Source organism: Tachypleus tridentatus, chromosome 3 (genome assembly GCF_004210375.1).
Source record: "Tachypleus tridentatus isolate NWPU-2018 chromosome 3, ASM421037v1, whole genome shotgun sequence".
In the NCBI taxonomy this organism is placed as follows: domain Eukaryota; kingdom Metazoa; phylum Arthropoda; class Merostomata; order Xiphosura; family Limulidae; genus Tachypleus; species Tachypleus tridentatus.
This window is the reverse complement of record NC_134827.1, coordinates 108,856,004-108,874,556: the sequence shown is the minus strand read 5'-3', so window position 1 is coordinate 108,874,556 and position 18,553 is coordinate 108,856,004. Positions and strand designations below refer to the sequence as shown.

The following is an 18,553-nucleotide window of genomic DNA, read 5'->3' as shown; positions in this document are numbered from 1 at the left end:
AGGCTATCTTGAGCTTCGAAAGAGTGTTGTGATAATTCAAGCGTGCTTTAGAGCAACAATATAGAAAACGGTTTCAGGTTGTGAGAAATCGTGTTGTTTACATTCAAACCTCATATCGAGGGCGAAAACTAAGACAACAGTTTCTTCTCCAGCGAAGAGCTGCTGTGGTGATTCAACGTTGGTTTCGGGCAATACGTGAGGATCGAACACAAAAGATTAGGTTTGTTATACTTCTGTGTTGTTTGACCATTGTAGCTATTGTTGCCTGAAAAAAAATTCAGTAAATTTGCTTGTATATATTATTTGTTAAGTGAATCATTTAAAGTTTTTCAATTAAGTTTGTTAAGCATATCATAACTTGAAATTTAGTATGCACTGCTGAATTGTTTACAAAGTGTTGGTTTTATAGAATAATAGATACAACTCTATTTTATGTTAAATAATGCAAGTTGAACAACGTGTTGAAATATATACATCAAGATTTGTTTGGATTCAACAAGTGATTTAATTGGAATATGATGTGTACCTGTTTGCTTCTATCAATAATTTGTTTTACTATAAAATTTAATGTAACACTTAAAGTGTATTGGTAAAGTTACTTAGCCAAATAATAGTAATGATTTATAATTTAAATAGATTAAACAGATGAGGATCCCACTGGGTGATTAACTTTATCACGAATATCTTTAAATATTTATTTATTGTAATTAAAATCAACATTTCTCCCTATAGAAGCTGGCTATTTTGAGGCATTTTTTGTGATTAACAACAAATCTTGCAGTTCATGGAAATTTCTTTTGGCCTTAAATGGTGCGGTTTTAATTACAAAAATAAAGATTTCCACTGAAAGTGTTCATGATATCACATTATATCCAGTTTGTTTCTCACTTGGTAATGTCTTCATGATATCACATTATATCCAGTTTGTTTCTCACTTGGTAATGTCTTCATGATATCACATTATATCCAGTTTGTTTCTCACTTGGTAATGTCTTCATGATATCACATTATATCCAGTTTGTTTCTCACTTGGTAATGTCTTCATGATATCACATTATATCCAGTTTGTTTCTCACTTGGTAATGTCTTCATGATATCACATTATATCCAGTTTGTTTCTCACTTGGTAATGTCTTCATGATATCACATTATATCCAGTTTGTTTCTCACTTGGTAATGTCTTCATGATATCACATTATATCCAGTTTGTTTCTCACTTGGTAATGTCTTCATGATATCACATTATATCCAGTTTGTTTCTCACTTGGTAATGTCTTCATGATATCACATTATATCCAGTTTGTTTCTCACTTTGTAATACTTTTATTCTGAATTTTTCTTCCAACTTGAAGCGATGATTCATTTCAGTTCCATGTATTACAGAAATTGTAATGAACAGTTTGTGTGAAATATTTTAAAAAATGATTACAGGTTTGAGAGATTACAAAGCAGCACAGTGAAGCTTCAAGCAGCTACAAGAGGTTGGTTAGTACGTCGACAAGTGAAAAGGTTAAAGGCAGCCATTACAATTCAAAGATGGTACAAAAGTGCTCTGATTAAAAGACGTTATCTGAAAATCTATCGGCCAGTGTTACTACTCCAAGTCAAGGCACGTAGTTGGTTACAATGCCAGCAACTTCTTCAGATGGACCAGCAACTTGAAATTAGAGTAAAATTACAAGAAGCTGTTCGTGGTTTCTTGGCTCAAAAACACCTGGATGTAAGTAAATCATTGTTTCAGATGTTGTTTTTTATCAGCTACTTTATGTATCTATATTAGTCGAAACATTGTCGAGGTCTGTTCATTAGTTGAAATTGTAGATTATGAAATGCTCTAAGATCTAGGTATACTAAATGTGGCACAGTTTACCAATGAGTTTAAGCTGCTTTAGGATGCTAAATGTTGGAAAAAACAAACATTAAAACGTTTGATATTTAGTCCTAAAAATCTGTATTCATATCAAAACACTGATTTAACAAGTTTTCATTTTAATCTTTAAATGTTTTGAAACTTGATTTGTTGAATATGTTACTTATGGATATCACTGAGTACCTCTAAAAATAATAAATAGAATGTCTGACCTTTCCATTTACTTATCACAAAAAGTGATAAAACTGAATGTTATATTTAGATTTATAATTAAATAGGGGTGTTTGTGTGAACTTGCTGTGTTAATAACAAAGTTTTTATGCTAAACATTTCTGAAATGTTGAATTTCTTGTTGGTCATATTACTGTAGTATATTTTGTATTATTGAATATTGATAAATAATTATCTTTTGTTTATTTTAAATTATAGGCTTTACTTATGGCAAGAACTGTCAAAGTGGAATGTTTTGTAGCCATGGTATTACGTCATCTATCGGCTTTACGAGTTCAAAGGTTTTACCGACGAATATTAAATTTGAGGTTGGCGAAGAAACAACTGGATGCAGTTGTTGTTATTCAGGCTAGTAATCTTAGTTTTTAAACATTAAATGTTCATACTGGTCAAAGTATATGGGCATTATTTTTATGCATAAAGAGTGCAACTTGATACACATCTGACCCCAGAAATTTGGGAATAAAATCACTTGTAAGCTACCATAATTTCCACACTGCTCTACAGTTTTTCAATTTAAGTACATTGAAGAAAATTTTTGTGGTAAGACTTTTTTCAGACATTTCATTTTAGAGTTTATTTTTGTGTTTGGAAGATTGAAGTGTCTTTGCACTATATATAGTTTTTCTTCCAAAAGTTAAAACTAAGATATGTTTTTGGGTGAAAACTATTAAAGTTAAACATGTTTGACTGCATTTGCTTTTATTTCGTTTATTATTAAATAGTGATTTACAGGTTTTGTAACATTTAATACAAGTTTTTGTCTGTCACAAATTGCTATCAAGAAAACTTGTCATCTGTACCAGATCTCTTCAACAGAGCTGGACCTGTGAAAATCAAACGTATATGGGAATTCTTATTGTCTGTAAAACAAAACACGTAACAGTTTTGTAGAAGTATTAAAATGATCTTACCAGTCTCAATGTAAGGCATTGTTGTTTTTCAAAAGAAGTGGGTGGGCCTGACATTTCTAGGCAGTTATATCACTCAAATCACAATCTGTGGCTTGTGGCTTGAATCTTCATCCCACCAAACACGCCAGCCCTGGGGGTGGTTTTTGTGATGGTCAATCGTATTGTCTGTTAGTAACAGAGTAGCCCAAGAATTAGCAGTGGGTGGTGATTACAAGCTCCATTTACTCTAGTCTTTCACTGCTAAATTAGGGATGGCTAACACAGACAGTCCTTGTGTAGCTTTATGCAAACTTCCAAACAAACTACAAGAAGTGTGTGACAAGTTCAATTAATATATCATTTATGTTTTTAAGATAATGATTGGTTGAAAGTTGAGCTTGAAAAAGTTTGTCATGTGAAAAGGTGTGGAAAACTATCAAAAGGATTGTGGAAATATGTGGTAGGGGGGTTACTTACATTAAATGGTTTTTTTAATGTTAAATATCAAATTAACTCATCAGTGTGAATACTGTGTGATAATCCCTACAGGTATGACTTGCACATTTTAACGTTTTTCTAAACAAAGATAACTTATGAAAACAGCACAATAACTGTTGTATAACCTAGAACAAAACTAATATTTTGTTTTTGAGTGTTTATGAAAAATAAAGACAATTTTGTTATGTTTATTTTATTACTATTACTGTAGTTAAGAAGTTTCCTTATTTGAGCTAATATGGCATATTTTAAATTATAAATGTGTTTCTCTTTGAACAGTGATATACATCTTAGTGGTTTTGGAAAGTGAAACAGAACATGCTTCTATTTTTATAAGTACTTCTGATTTTTGTAAACTTGCTTTTGCCAAAATTTGATTTATTGTAACTGTACAACTTGTGATGTCTTACATTAAGTATTTCATGACTTCTCCAGAGGTGGATGAGAGGACGCTTGCAGAGACTGTGGTTTTTACGTCTGCGACAGAACGTAATACTGTTCCAGAGAGCTGCTCGAATTTATCTCTTACACAAGAAAAGGCAGCAACTGTGATACAGGCAAAAGTGCGTTCATGGTTGGTTTATAGGAGGTTGGTAAAGGAACAAAATGCAGCTACAGTTATACAGGTTTGTACAATGAAGTGTAGAATGGAAGGTAAAGTGTGTACACTGAAGTTTAGCATAAATATTGAGTTGACCTGTTAAGTTTTAGTGGTCAGATTTTTTATAAGGATTATTAGAGCTTGCATAATTCATGTGTGAATAAAATGTTATCCAGATCTTAAGTCAAGAATGGAACCAGTTTCTTCCTGGTCTGTGTAGAGGACCAGATAGAGATTGATGGAGAAGTGGGCTATGTCTTGTAGGTATACATGCTTTAATATTTAGCAGCTGGAACAATAAAACTGTTTGTTGAATGCAGGGGCTACAGAGGAGTCGAAGGCACGTTTTAGGATGGCTTTAGCCCTAGAGAGCTGAACCAATTTGAGTTGTGATAATGGAATTTTGGGTAAAACCAAATAGGAGGCTATTTTTCAACCAAACTTGTGTGTAGTGTAGCCATAACAGATTTGCCCTGTGTCTAATACCTTTGACCTTGAAGCTGTTTTAGGCCTGCCATTCTTGTTCTGATGTTTCCTGCAATGAGACCAGGGCGTTGCAAGTTTATTGGTTTTCTACTGTGATATGTCTACAGTTATCTGTTAACAATGTTTATTATTGGGTGGTATTTTATCACATAAGTGAGAAATAGATCTGTTATTTGTTGTTCATTGCCTTCTACAGGGATTTTTGTTGTTGTTGTTGCAATAATCAGATTTTTGCAGCTAACGAATCATGCTCAGAAAGTGCCTGTTAAATTGGATTTTGTAAAATGAATCTTGACTGGTCTGAGCAGGAGATTAGGGTATGTTTGTGTGGCACCATCCATACAGAAGAGAAGATATATATAAATTACCAGCATTTAAGATGGCTGACCATTGTGTTGATCCATAATTATTTTATTATAATTCTGCTCATATCCAAAAGTTTCTTGCAATTATTTTATCTAATCAGATTATTTGGTCTGTTTTATAACCATCAGTATAACAATTTCAGGTTTGTTATAGTCTTTTCTCTGGTTCAGTAGATTTAGTTCCTAGATTTGTCGAATCGTGTTGCCTAGTTCAATCGTGTGATATGTCTGTTAACGAGTCAGGTGGTTCCGGGAATTTCAAAGGTCATGTTTCTGTTATATTACTAAAAATGTTAAAATCACTTACATTTAGTTGTAGTGGTTAGATTATTATTAGATGTGCAAATTAATCTGTTTTCTTTAGATATGTAACAGAGAGAAAAATTAGAACTCTGACAACATGTAGGTAAGTGTATCAGTTTCTTTGTATATCATTTGTCATTGTTTAAAAAATTAATATTGTAGTAATATGTTTCTTTCACATCAGGCTGCTTGGCGAGGGCACGTGCAGCGTTGCAAACTCAAGAGTCGTCAACTGAAAACAATAAGAGAAAGATTGAAAACCGTTAATGCGAACGCTACTGAAGATAAGAAATTATGTAATCGAACAACTTCGGCTCTAGATTTCTTATTACGTTGCCGAAATCTATCCTACATCTTGTCTGCACTGATGCATTTAGGTGAGACTGAGATTTTTCAGCTCTCATGTTACGACACCCACTTGTTTTAATTACTCTCAAGATTTGTAATTAGAAAACAGGAGAGAAATAATTTTTCAAGTTTTATGTATGACCAAACGTTCTTGTGGGTCTTAAATCCAGGAATTTTGTTTTTTAGAACAAACTTAACTAAATTTCTCAATGTTGACGGATGACGTAGCGAAAAATGTCAAAGTTTCACTTGCTTCGGACACGGTGTTGGTTTATCTTTGCTGATGGTTTAATGTATTAAGTCTGTTACCTTTAAAAAAACAAATTAATCATAATAGTACTAATTTCTGCTTTTATCTCTTCCATTCTGGTTATGAGATAAGTGCAAAGTGCTATTTTTATTATCTTATGGATTTCTCTGTTTCTTGGAAATACTAACATATTCAATACATTTCTGTTATATTCTGATGCTCACATTCTAGTGTGACCACTGAGAAAATGTACTGGAAAACTAAATGAAACATTTTGTTTAGTAAGAAGCCTAAGAGTGTTAATAAAATATTGTGACAACTTTTATCACGAACACGTGCATGTTGTATAATGCTCGAGTGTTTGTGTATGTCGTTCTATTCTGTGCTGCTAGGCAGTGTCAGATCCTTTAATATATGGCTTACAAAATGTTTGTTTTGAATATAAAAGTTAAGATTTTTGTAAGTTTAAGAAAAGTTGTACATGTGTAGTAAGTGTTTAATGAATTACAAATGATTTTGTTTGTTGCATTTGCCCTCTGTCTTTATATCTGAGAGTGCTTACATTACATAAGTAATTTTTGAGACTAGCAATTACACAAGATTCCATCTGTTGTTGGAATCATTTTTGCAATCACTTAAACGCTAGAGTTAACATTTTAAAATCATGAAAATTTTTCTGTTTCTGGGACCAATAATAATTTTTTTTTACATTCTGGAAAAACTGTTAAAATGTTTTTATTCTGCGTAAAGATTTTAATGGTTTTACCTTCACTTGAACTAAACCAGGAAAACTTATTAAACACTGGTGTGTGATATAATAACCATCTGAGGTTGTCTGTTATAGAATGAGTATTGATGTAGAATGTCTAGGATGGAAAAATATATTTTAGGCCTAACAAAAGTGATAAATTCATGTTAGACTGTAGATATTTTTCTTCACGTTTCTCCTAGTAAGTTCCCTTAAGAAATGTAGGTGGAATTTTAAAATGAAACTTTTGTTTAACCAAAGAAAACGATTGTTTTAATTATTTCACTATTAATCTTTCTTTCTTCTAAAATTTTAAATTTCACTTACTGTGTTTATACCAAAGCTTTTATGTTGTCCATAATTTCCTTGTAAGGTTGTTTTACATTTTTTGAAAGTTGTGCTAAACCATTTTATGTAATTGCCCAGATGTTGTTACCCGGCTCTCGGCGTCATGTTGTGAGAAGATAGCAGAAGGCAGTGCAGTAGAAATCCTTTTCCAGTTGATACGAAGCTGTAACCGAAGCTTGCCTCATATGGAATTGATTAAATATTCCACAAACATCTTGTTAAATCTTGCCAAGGTTTGTATTCTCCAACAGAGATTCTGTTTCACTTGGGTTGTTACCATGACAACATAGGTTCTGCTTCAAATGTATTATTGTTCCTTGATCATTTTATTTCTAAATATGATCTAGGAAGGTCGAAACGTTGGTCTTTGCTTATCAGTAAGTATTAATACCAGCTGTTCTAAAATGCATTTTTATTTCAAGTGGGTTTCTCGTCATCAAGAAAGGCGAGCTGTTTACATTGTGTGACGTTTAGCTTCTTCAATCTTTCTCTTATCCAGTACTGCATGTTTCTGCAACACCTCTATAATACTGAGTTATTTCTTGTTGCAAGTTAACCTTATTTTATTTCATTTCTAAACTGGTTTTTTATAAACCAGATGCTTCTGTAATGACAGTTTAACACCCGGCTTTAAACTTACATTAAATATTTTCTGTTATTTTCCTTTATTTGTTTTCATGAAATCTTTGCCTTGTTTTATTATTACCATAACATACAGACCTTAACAAAAGAACTCTGAGAAAGTCATTGTTTTATTATTACCATAACATACAGACCTTAACAAAAGAACTCTGAGAAAGTCATTGTTTTATTATTACCATAACATACAGACCTTAACAAAAGAACTCTGAGAAAGTCATTGTTTTATTATTACCATAACATACAGACGTTAACAAAAGAACTCTGAGAAAGTCATTGTTTTATTATTACCATAACAAACAGACCTTAACAAAAGAACTGTGAGAAAGTCATTGTTTTATTATTACCATAACATACAGACCTTAACAAAAGAACTCTGAGAAAGTCATTGTTTTATTATTACCATAACATACAGACCTTAACAAAAGAACTCTGAGAAAGTTTGTGTGTGAAACTGAAATCCTAACCATTCACAGAGCTTTAAAGGAGTATTATAGGTGGGGGCTAGGGTGAAAAAAAAAAAAAAAAAGCCCATTTTGTGGTTTCACTTTTTTGTTTTTTCATGATGGGCTCTGTATAAAACGTTTAGCCTGGGACCTAACTTACCCTTAATTTGTTTCCGTATAAAAACGTTTTTTCCTCAGCTATTACTATAAAAAGACCAACTTAACTGCATCATTTTTGTGACTTAAGTTTTAATTTATACCATTTTCATGAGAGTAAGAAGTACAAGGGTTTAAAAAAACACTTAAATTGCATTGAAATGAACTTGTAAATGTGTTTCAAACTTTACTACTGAAGAAATGTGTTAATTTCTTTGTTTTATGTGTATGCATGTGCAGGTCTTACTCAAATATTGTATATATCTTATAATACTGTTGTTTAAGCTACATTATACAATGTTATTGTATTTAAGATAAGTGTGTCATGTATTTATGGCCTAAGTTATCTTTAATAGTGAGAGTACCCTTGTCTTTGATGAAACAAAGCATTATAGTTTATATAATTACACATGTAAGAAAAGCGTACTTAATTAGCTGTACTCGTTATGAAATTAGATTTCAGTTTTCATGGAAGTGGGCATCTGGTTCTTATCACAAATTAATAAGTGTAACTTGATAGCATTCTGTCTCTCTTTGTGTAATAGATGCACAGTGTGTGTTTCACTTGATTTTCTCATCATATTGTAACACAATCTCAATGAATTGTTTTCTTTCCACATCAACAGTATGATAAAACGGTGGATTCTGTGTGGACAGTGACTGGTTCTCTCGATACTCTGCTGGACCTCTTGCGAATCTACAGAGAGAAGGGTGAAACTATTTTTTCGAAAGTCTGTACACTGTTATGGATCTTCTTCCAGGATCCTGGGAAGGCCTCGGTAATAACGACTATCGACCAGCTAGTAGAAATTAAAATCTAGATAGACTTTTATCTTTTGTAAACTTGTTACAAGGAAGAGAGTTCTAGGAGCAGCCAAACAGAAATATCCGAAAATTATGGTGTCTAAAATGTGTCAGATTTGTTGTGAAGTGAGATGGTAAAAATGTGATTTACATTAATAGGGTGGTAATGGTATACAATTAATTCTTAGTGTTTTAACTACACTGTTGTTTTAATAAATGTAAAACAAGAAATATATTACAAAGGATACTGTTTGCACACTAGGCTGTAGAATGACACAGAGGATATTCATCACAGTTATTAACAGTCTAACAAAAGATTATTTTAGTGTTCCTTTTACCTCTACAGTGTTTATATTTTGTGTTCTTAAGTGTTGTAATACTTTGGTTTTTTCTAACCTGAATTTACATGTGATTATATTTGCAAATATTCTAATTTGGGTCAGCTTTGATATTGTGTCCTGAGAGAACAAACTGTGTAATAATTTTGGTTTGTTTGAAATGTAATTAATTGTGAAGTTCTTGTAATGTCTTCTGTCATATTTTTATTTTACAACTGTCAACTGTCTTTATTATCTGAAACCTATATTACTTGAAAGAGTGTATGAACTGAACTGAATGCTGACTTGACTTTGTTGTAGGTGATGAAATCTAACAAGAATGTGATGGAGAAAATCAAAAGTCTCCATTATCTTACCTGTCGGCGACACAAGATGGAAGAGGAAAGGAAACTGACCAAAGCTCGGTTGTCCACCACTCTATCGTCTTCATTTCTCTCATCTTCTGTGTGCTCCAAGAGCGTGATTTCCAGCATGTCTGTCTGCATTCCCCATGTCACCAAAAACCAGCCACAAATCCAACCAGACTGGATACTTGGACACAAACACATGCGAGAATTTATTGATCCAGTTGATGCTATAGTTGCAGTGATGAATATGTCAAAGAATTCCAAGCACTAGGACCGTGTCTTCCTTGTACATTCTTATGATTTTATTCGTGTTGTATGTGTGCTGTAGTTCATACACCTCTCATTTTATCATTTTTTTAACCTGTATAAAAAAAAAAGAAAAAAACAGATTATCATGTACGTTTTATGTTGTATAATAATAAAATTGATTAAACTCAAAGTGGGAAAATTTTGTCAGTTATTAAAATTAATAAGTTACATTTTTATTTTTGATTACCTCGTAACACTGTTTTGTTTCTTTTATTCAAAATAGTAGTTGTATAAAGTATGCATTATGGTACTGAAGGAAGTGATTTACATAAAGGCCAAACAAAATTTTTATTTGCAAGTTCTAACAGTTTATATCTGAATGTGAGAAAAGAATGTTGTATGTAAACCACAATATATCTGTAATATCTAGTGCTAACAATACCTGTGCCTGGCATGACCAGGTGGTTAAGGCTAATACAAACAAAAGAATGTTGTATGTAAACCACAATATATCTGTAATATCTAGTGCTAACAATACCTGTGCCTGGCATAACCAGGTGGTTAAGGCACTAGACTTGTAAACCGAAGATCTGGCTTGATCTCCGTCACACCATGCTCGCCCTTTCAGCTGTGGGGCGTCATAATGTGACGGTCAATCCCACTATTCGTTGGTAAAAGAGTAGCCCAAGAGTTTTTAGTGGGTGGTGATGATTAGCTGCTTTCTCTCTAATCTTACACTGCTAAATCAGGGACGGCTAGTGCAGATAGCTCTTGTGTAGCTTTGCGCGATATTCAAAACAAACCTGATACGTGTATTTATGAGGCCAACTGGAATACGACAGACATATTTTTAGATTTCACAAACAACAACTGTTGTGGTGTGAATTAAATAAGTGAATTATTATTAATTCTATTTACGTCAGTTACAAATCAGATTGGTAACTTAAGGATTAATAACATCATGGATGTGATGTGCCTATAAATCTGCAGAATGTGTTAAAATTAAAGGAACAAAAAAAAATTCGATTCTGAGTTTGCCCTCATTCATCAAATTGTCTTAATACAATGATACTGAAAGAAAATTTCGTGCTCGGCTAAACAATACAAGTATCAAACATTCCGGTTCACAAAAGTTAATTTTATTAACCGTTCAGTGCCGTAGACGAGATAACTCGTCCAAGCCGATCGGTAACACAGTGCCACGGACGAGTTAATTCGTTCTAAATAATACCTAACTTCAACGCTAAATGTCAGCACCATACATGCATTTGATCTACTTAGAAATTGTTTCACTTTCGATCCAAAATGAAGAAGCATTAGAGTTGTATTGTAGCAGCTGAAATACTTGGCAGTCAACAGGTTAATCTAGACATTTTATATTCTTTATTTTGTATTGTATTGTTTCTTATAGCAAAGCCACCTCGGATATCTGCTGTGCCCACCGAGGGGAATCGAACGCCTGATTTTAGCATTGTAAATCAGTAGACTTACCGTTGTACTAGCATGAGGCTTTATATTCTTTAACCTTTATAAATCATTTAGGTTTCTGATTGTTACGCCTCGTTCTATGGTTAAAATATGCGACGCTACAGTTAGGCTTAGCATATATTTGTTATTAGGGCTAGTATTCGATTTTTTTAGGCCTAGTTCTTACGCTAAACTGCACTGTGTTAATTATTGTGGGTTTGCTAAATAGTTTCTGGTTACTGTTGTTGGTGATGTCTCTAGACGGACATACCTATCAAACTAGTACTCGTGCACATGTCAGGGTTTTAAGACGGATTATTTTGGTTTGCCTCCCAAATCTTTGCTTATTGAATTACTCCGATAGACCAACGGTGATTTTACAGATTCACACATAATTCCGAGGTTCGATTCCTGCCGATGGTAGACAGATATGTCATTATTATTTATTTATATACATTCTAATTAATGTACAGTTTTATTCACTTTAGTACTGTTATATGTATGTAGTATATACTCTTCAATGATACATTTATCAGCTGATGTATTCACTACTTGCATGATTGAGAATCGAACATGTTGTGCTCCCGCTTACGGAGTAAATTTACGAGTGTGATTTAGCGACTGTCATCGCCGTTTCGGATCTCTGGGTAAACTCTGAGAATCCACCAATACTGACTAGAGCAGCAATCTTCATTTAGTTGTGTTTAGATTCAGGTTCCAATTGTCCTCTGCTGGAACAGCGGTAAGTCTTCGGATTTACACCGCTAAAATCAGGGGTTTGGTTTCCTCGATGGACACTGATGACCTGATGCGTCTTTGCTATAAGAACACACACACGCACGCGCGGTGGTTCCCACTTAAAGGTTCAAGTTGTGAAATGACTGACATTATTAGTTTTAACTTCCACAAGTAGCTTCCTGTTTAGTTTCCGACCACATATCTTTTTCACGAACTCCTGACGAAAGTGACTGCTTGTCACGTTGGTAAGAGAGCAAGCACGTGGATGTTAAATATAATTTTCTTTTCTGATATAATTTTGCGTGTCAAAAGAACTAGCTGTCTTTCTCAATTTTCATTAATAAAATCTGAAAATAAAGTTGTTTTCCTTCTGGTTTATCTTTATAGGTCAACTCAGAAATGTCTTAACTTTTTTCTGAAATAAAAAAAAAATCACACACTTTCAGATAAAAATAGCCTATTTTCTTTCCGAATAAATAAAACATCAATAATGATATGCTACCACAAATTCTACATCAATACAGGTCTCAAGTTACCAAAACATTTTCTTAATTTATTTTACAACTTCAGAAAGGAAGGAAAGAGCCAAAATAAAATTTAAAAGTTTTTTTTTATTGAATGTGATTTTTTCTTATAAAATTCATACAAAAAGATAATAGTTTCTTAGAAAGTTTATTATTTTAAGTTTTTTTTTATAAAATAGACGGACTACAAAATTTCTTCGGTGTCAAGAACAAATCTGTGCAATGGATTATTTCTGCTGTGCCAACAATAGATATGTATACTTGATTTTTAGCATTGTAGGCCTAGATGTTTCCCGTTGTACCATTTTACAACAGCTAATAAAAGAAAATATTAACTAAAAAAAATAACTAAAAGAAAACATTGGGTGAGAGAGGCTTTGATTGTTTGTTTTTGAATTTTACGTAAAGCTGCACGAGGGCTATCTGCGCTAGCCGTCCATAATTTAGTAGTGTAAGATTAAAGGGAAGGCAGCTAGTCATCACCACCCACCGCCAACTCTTGGGCTACTTTTTTACCAACGAATAGTGGGATTGACCGTCAGATTATAACGCCCCCATGGCTGAAAGGGAGAGCATTACTCGAATTATGAATCGAACGCCTTAATCCACTTGGCCATGCCGGGCCCAGGTGAGAAAGGTGGAATTGTAATAAGGAATATAACATTCCAACTCCTATAATGAAAGAACAAAGCAGTAAAGCTAGATTGATATATTGTGTTATTAGAATCGTGAAGATCTCATATTACATTAATGGATATGGTAGTTTTCAACATTCTTAGCCAATGTAGAAAATATTTGGTTATTGTAAGGTTTCCCTTCACTGTATCTTCATATGCCTAAACGACATCGAATTGTATGTTTGTTTTGAATTTCGCGCAAAGCTACTCGAGGGCTATCTGCACTAGCCGTTCCTAATTTAGTAGTGTAAGAGTAGAGGGAAGGCAGCTAGTCATTACCATCCACCGCCAACTCTTTTACAAGCGAATAGTGGGATTGACCGCCACATTATAATGCCCCCATGGCTGAAAGAGCGAGCATGTTCGGTGCGACGGGATTCGATCCCGCAACCCTCGGATTACGAGTCAAACGCTTTAACCCACCTGGTCATGCCGGGCCGCTCTGATAAGTAAGTTCTTTTTAAGCAAGAAATCTGCCGTCGGCAATGGATGTGACGGACAACAAATGGTTGAAATGCTATTAGACACTTCATATTATTTGTTATCTCTAGTGGACTAAATAAAGAATACAGTATTATAAACTACAACAGGCCTAACTAACACTGATGACTAGAGTTTTCCAATCTATGCAGTTTAATGACAAGCGTAGATTATCTAATACACCAGATATAGCGTGCTCGTCAAAAATGCTGGATCGGTTTAACAAATTCGACATAAAGAATAATACATCTTGTGTCAGAGAAACTATCAGACGTTTTCCAACAATACTGAAAGAACATTTCGAAGCTCTTTCTCATAAGTTGAACACATGGTTAAGCATAATCACTTCTTTGATTTTTCAGAGTAGATTGTTTGTTTGTTTTTCTTATTTCGCGCAAAGCTATTCGAGGGCTATCTGCACTAGCCGTCCCTAATTTACCAGTGTAAGACTAGAGGGAAGGCAGCTAGTCATCACCACCCACCGCCAACTCCTGGGCCACTCTTTTGCCAACGAATATTGGGATTGACCGTCACATTATAACGCCCCAACGGCTGAAAGGGCGAGCATGTTTGGCGCGACGGGGATGCGAGTCGAACGCCGTAACTCGCTTGGCCATGAAGGGTCCTCATGGAGCAGAAATAACTGGCAAAAACAATATAAATTATATAAAATTTTCTTTATCAAAAAGGCCCGGCAAGGCCAAGCGTGTTAAGGCGTGCGACTCGTAATCTGATGGTCGCGGTTCGCATCTCCGTCGCGCCAAACATGCTCGCCCTTTCAGCCGTGGGGGCGTTATAATGTGCGGTCAATCCCACTATTCGTTGGTAAAAGAGTTGGCGGTGGGTGGTTATAACTCGCTGCCTTCCCTCTAGTCTTACACTGCTAAATTAGGGACGGCTAGCGCAGATAGCCAGCCCTCGAGTAGCTTTGTGCGAAATTCAAAAAAATAAACAATCTTTATCAAAAAACAAAAAAAACAACTTACATTAACAAATATGCAAGTGTGTGTTTATATTTATTCTTATTTTTACATAATTGTGATATTGTAGCACGTGAAAGAAAGTATTGTTTAAAGTTTTTTTTAAATATGTACATTCGATTTTCCGTTACTAACTAAACAACGTTGTTAAGGGTTAGTTTAAACGTCACTGTAAGATATTGTTGTAATAGTGTTACAATTCGGCATTACTATGACAACAGAATTTTACATTGAAAATAAAAATCTTGTGAAAGGCGATTAATTGTGAGCAATCTACTAATTTGATTTAAATATGGGCAAAATAGGGAGATATGTGAGGAGAAAGTTACGAAAATTGTTTTTGTGTTTGATTCCATCTTGGTACGTGGTTTTTTATGTGATCTAAAGTGCGTGGATACTCCCTAAGCCTTCATTTGCGAGATAACCCTATTGCTTAATTATGCCTTTCTTGTTATTATTACACATATTATTATTATATATTAACATTTATTTTCACAATTCAAAGATTATCGCATAGTTTAATAATTTAATACAAAATGTTATTGCAAGAGTAATTAGAAAACAGTGGACGATGATAGCTATAAAAAAAGATTTTATTATTGTAATTACGTGAAACACTATTTTGTATTAAATGCAACAGTCATTTCTTGTTACACCTCTACATATTTTGTCTGATACAAGCTTAAAGGAAACATCAGTAATAGCATTAGGGTATTATTATTATTTTCTTTTTCGAATGAAATTACCGTGCTCGGTTTATCTAATTTTTGGGTCTATAAGTTTGTCAATATGGTGATACTGTACTAGCTTTCTTTGGAACAGACCAATACACTTTATAAAATTTTGTTAACATATTAAAGAAAGCAATAATATAAGGAATTAATAGATGACCTAACCAACATCTTTCAATAACACTAATATATTTAAATTTCGTGTTTTTTTTCATATTTTTACACATTTGTTTTTTTGTTTGTTTGTTTTTTTAAATTTCGCTCAAAGCTACTCATGGGCAATCTGCGCTAGCTGTCCCTAATTTAGCAGTGTAACACTAAAGGGAAGCCAGATAGTCATCACCACCCACCGCCAACTCTTAGGCTACTCTTTTACCTAGTGGGTAAAGAATAGTTGGATTTACCCTTACTAATAACGCCCCTACGGCTGAAAGGGCGAGCATGTTTGATGCAGTCTTCTGGTTACGAGTGGAACGCCTTAACCCACTTGGCCATGCCGGGCCATTTATATACATTATTATGTGTTTTTTTTGTATTGTTTTTAATTTCGCGCAAAGCTACTCGAGGGCTATCTGCGCTAGCGTCCCTAATTTAGCAGTGTAAGACTAGAGGGAAGGCAGCTAGCAATCACCATCCACCGCCATCTTTGGATTACTCTTTATTAAAGAATAGTGGGATTGGCTGTAACATTATAACGCCCCACGTCTAAAAGGGCGAGCATGTGTGGTGTGACGGGATTCAAACCCGCGACCCTAAGATTACAAGTCGAGTGCCGTAACCACTTTTACATGCTGGGCCCATGATTATGTGTGCGTGTGTACATGTTTTTCTTATAACAAATCCACATCGGGCTATCTGCTGTATCCACCGAGAGTAATGGAACCCCTCATCTCACCGTTGTGAATCCAAAGACTTACCTCTGTCCCACAGGGGACATATGTGATTAAAAGCAGTCACTTCTTTAATTTTCCGCATGTTTATATCAAAGGGAAAAAATAACAATATGCATTGTGGACAAAATTAGATTTCTATGTATTAAACAACTTACATTAATAAATGTACATTTACATTTATATTTAGTCCATCTTTTTTGTTTTGTTTAGCTGTTTTTGATTTTTACTAAATTATTTTTTTACATACGTAATATTAGTCTCATGCCCCAAGTGACTCAGTGGTAAGTCTGAAAGCTCAAAACGCCAAAATACGGGTTACGATATTCGTGATGGGCACAACATAGGTAGCCCATTGTGTAGCTTTGACCTTAATTCCAAACAAACAAACAAAATACTTTACTAATTTATTTTATAGCTGCACTGGAAGATACGAAGAAAATGAAAGCTACGTTACAGAGGTAGAAGAAGAGATAGATGATCTTGTCGAAGAAGCCGAATTTGAAAACTTCAAAGAAATAACCACGGTTAGTCAACCACAGGAAAAAGAAAAATATAAGTTGTTCTTTTATGAAGAAAGCTTGTTGCGCAACAGTTTCTGTTCACTTTATGTAAAAGGCACTCAGTTTTTCAGTCCAGTAAAGAATTAGAGGGCAGCTATAAATAACTAGAAAACATGAAAAGTATTTTACAATTTGGATATTCAACAACTCAGTCAGCCACTGTTGACAGTGTTCCAATAAGAACCATGATAAACAGTCAATTACAGGAATATACAGTTACCTTCCTAAAAATAAAAATAAACCTATGGTACAACGGTGGGTATTCCCTTATTCAAACAGCACAGATACTTATAACGAAACCCGAAATGGAAAGAAGTCTGACACATAAAATCGGTAAGATAATTTTAAATTTGATGAAATGGAAATTATTACACAATATTTTTAATCAAAGATTAAACCTCTGTAACATTTTGTTCAAAGATTTCGTTGTTTTGCTAAAACAGTTTCTGTTAATCTAGTTTTGTTTTTGTTTTTTTTCAGCATCTACATCATCAGTGCAACCGTACAGTTCTTTCCTCAATGTCAGCAACTTGAGAAGTTGTTCTTTATTCACACTCCCAAATATCAGCAAAAGTTTCATTTACAGCAGCATCATTTTCATTCTCTTCTATATTTTGGCTTCTTTCATAAATTATCTCATATCATAAACTTTACAAGACTGAGGATCAGCATGAAAATTTATTACTGTACTGAATGCAGTACCTTACATTGTTTTCCATTCCTTCCTGTACTACTTTATATGTTTTAGAAATTGTACATATTTGGTTTGTTTGTTTGTTTTGAATTTCGCACAAAGCTACTCGAGGGCTATCTGTGCTAGCCGTCCCTAATTTAGTATTGGAAGACTAGAGGGAAGGCAGCGAGTCATCACCATCCACCGCCAACTATTGGGCTACTCTTTTACCAACGAATAGTGGGATTGACGGCCACATAATAACGCCCCCTCGTGTTGCTATCAGCGAAATTCCAAAAACAAATGAATTATTTTAACATTTTGCATTTATCCACAAACGTTTGTGACTCGTGGTTTAAAATGTACATCTTTAATGAGATAGAGATTATAAAACAGATAGAGAAGATTGGATATTTAAATTTCATCTATAGAATTTAATTAATATAATTAATATTATTACTAATCTTCAGTAAATTGATATGAAATAACTGCTAATTTTATATACTTTTCTGAGAATTATTTAGTAATTGAATTTCTAAACTTTAGTTAATATTATTTAGTTACCGTATTGATTAACAAAAATCACATTTTAAAGGGTTAATAAATTTACTTTTGTATATAATTACAAAATTCTTTTAAAATGTGGTTGTCTTGAAAATTAATAAATACTGTAACTAAATCTGTCATATCATATTTAATGACCTAAAATAATTCTTAAATTATTTTGCCATTGGTTTTGGCCTATTTAGGAATACGGTACAACAGTTCTAGAATGTTGGACTACTTTCTATTCTCTTGAATGAATTTTTAATTGTCCTTCCAACATACAACTTTATTATTTCATGTATTAAGTTTTACAAGACTTGAGTATTATTAATATTTAATTAATTTGTTCTTTGACACTGATATG

General features: G+C 33.7%; 1 protein-coding gene across 1 annotated transcript; it reads left to right on the top strand.

Moving 5' to 3' along the window:
• Positions 1-4,056: 4,056 nt before the first annotated feature.
• Positions 4,057-9,944, top strand: LOC143247720 (abnormal spindle-like microcephaly-associated protein homolog). The gene is made up of 5 exons (XM_076496138.1): positions 4,057-4,118; positions 5,432-5,624; positions 7,020-7,174; positions 8,809-8,961; positions 9,625-9,944. The coding sequence occupies exons 2-5, from the start codon at positions 5,615-5,617 to the stop codon at positions 9,940-9,942; spliced, it is 636 nt and encodes a 211-aa protein (XP_076352253.1). The 5' UTR covers positions 4,057-4,118; positions 5,432-5,614; the 3' UTR covers positions 9,943-9,944.
• Positions 9,945-18,553: the final 8,609 nt, after the last annotated feature.

Coding starts and splice junctions, on each gene's coding strand:
- LOC143247720 (XM_076496138.1), top strand. Junction 7,175..8,808: donor TCTTGTTAAATCTTGCCAAG/GTTTGTATTCTC, acceptor CCACATCAACAG/TATGATAAAACGGTGGATTC. Junction 8,962..9,624: donor AGGATCCTGGGAAGGCCTCG/GTAATAACGACT, acceptor ACTTTGTTGTAG/GTGATGAAATCTAACAAGAA.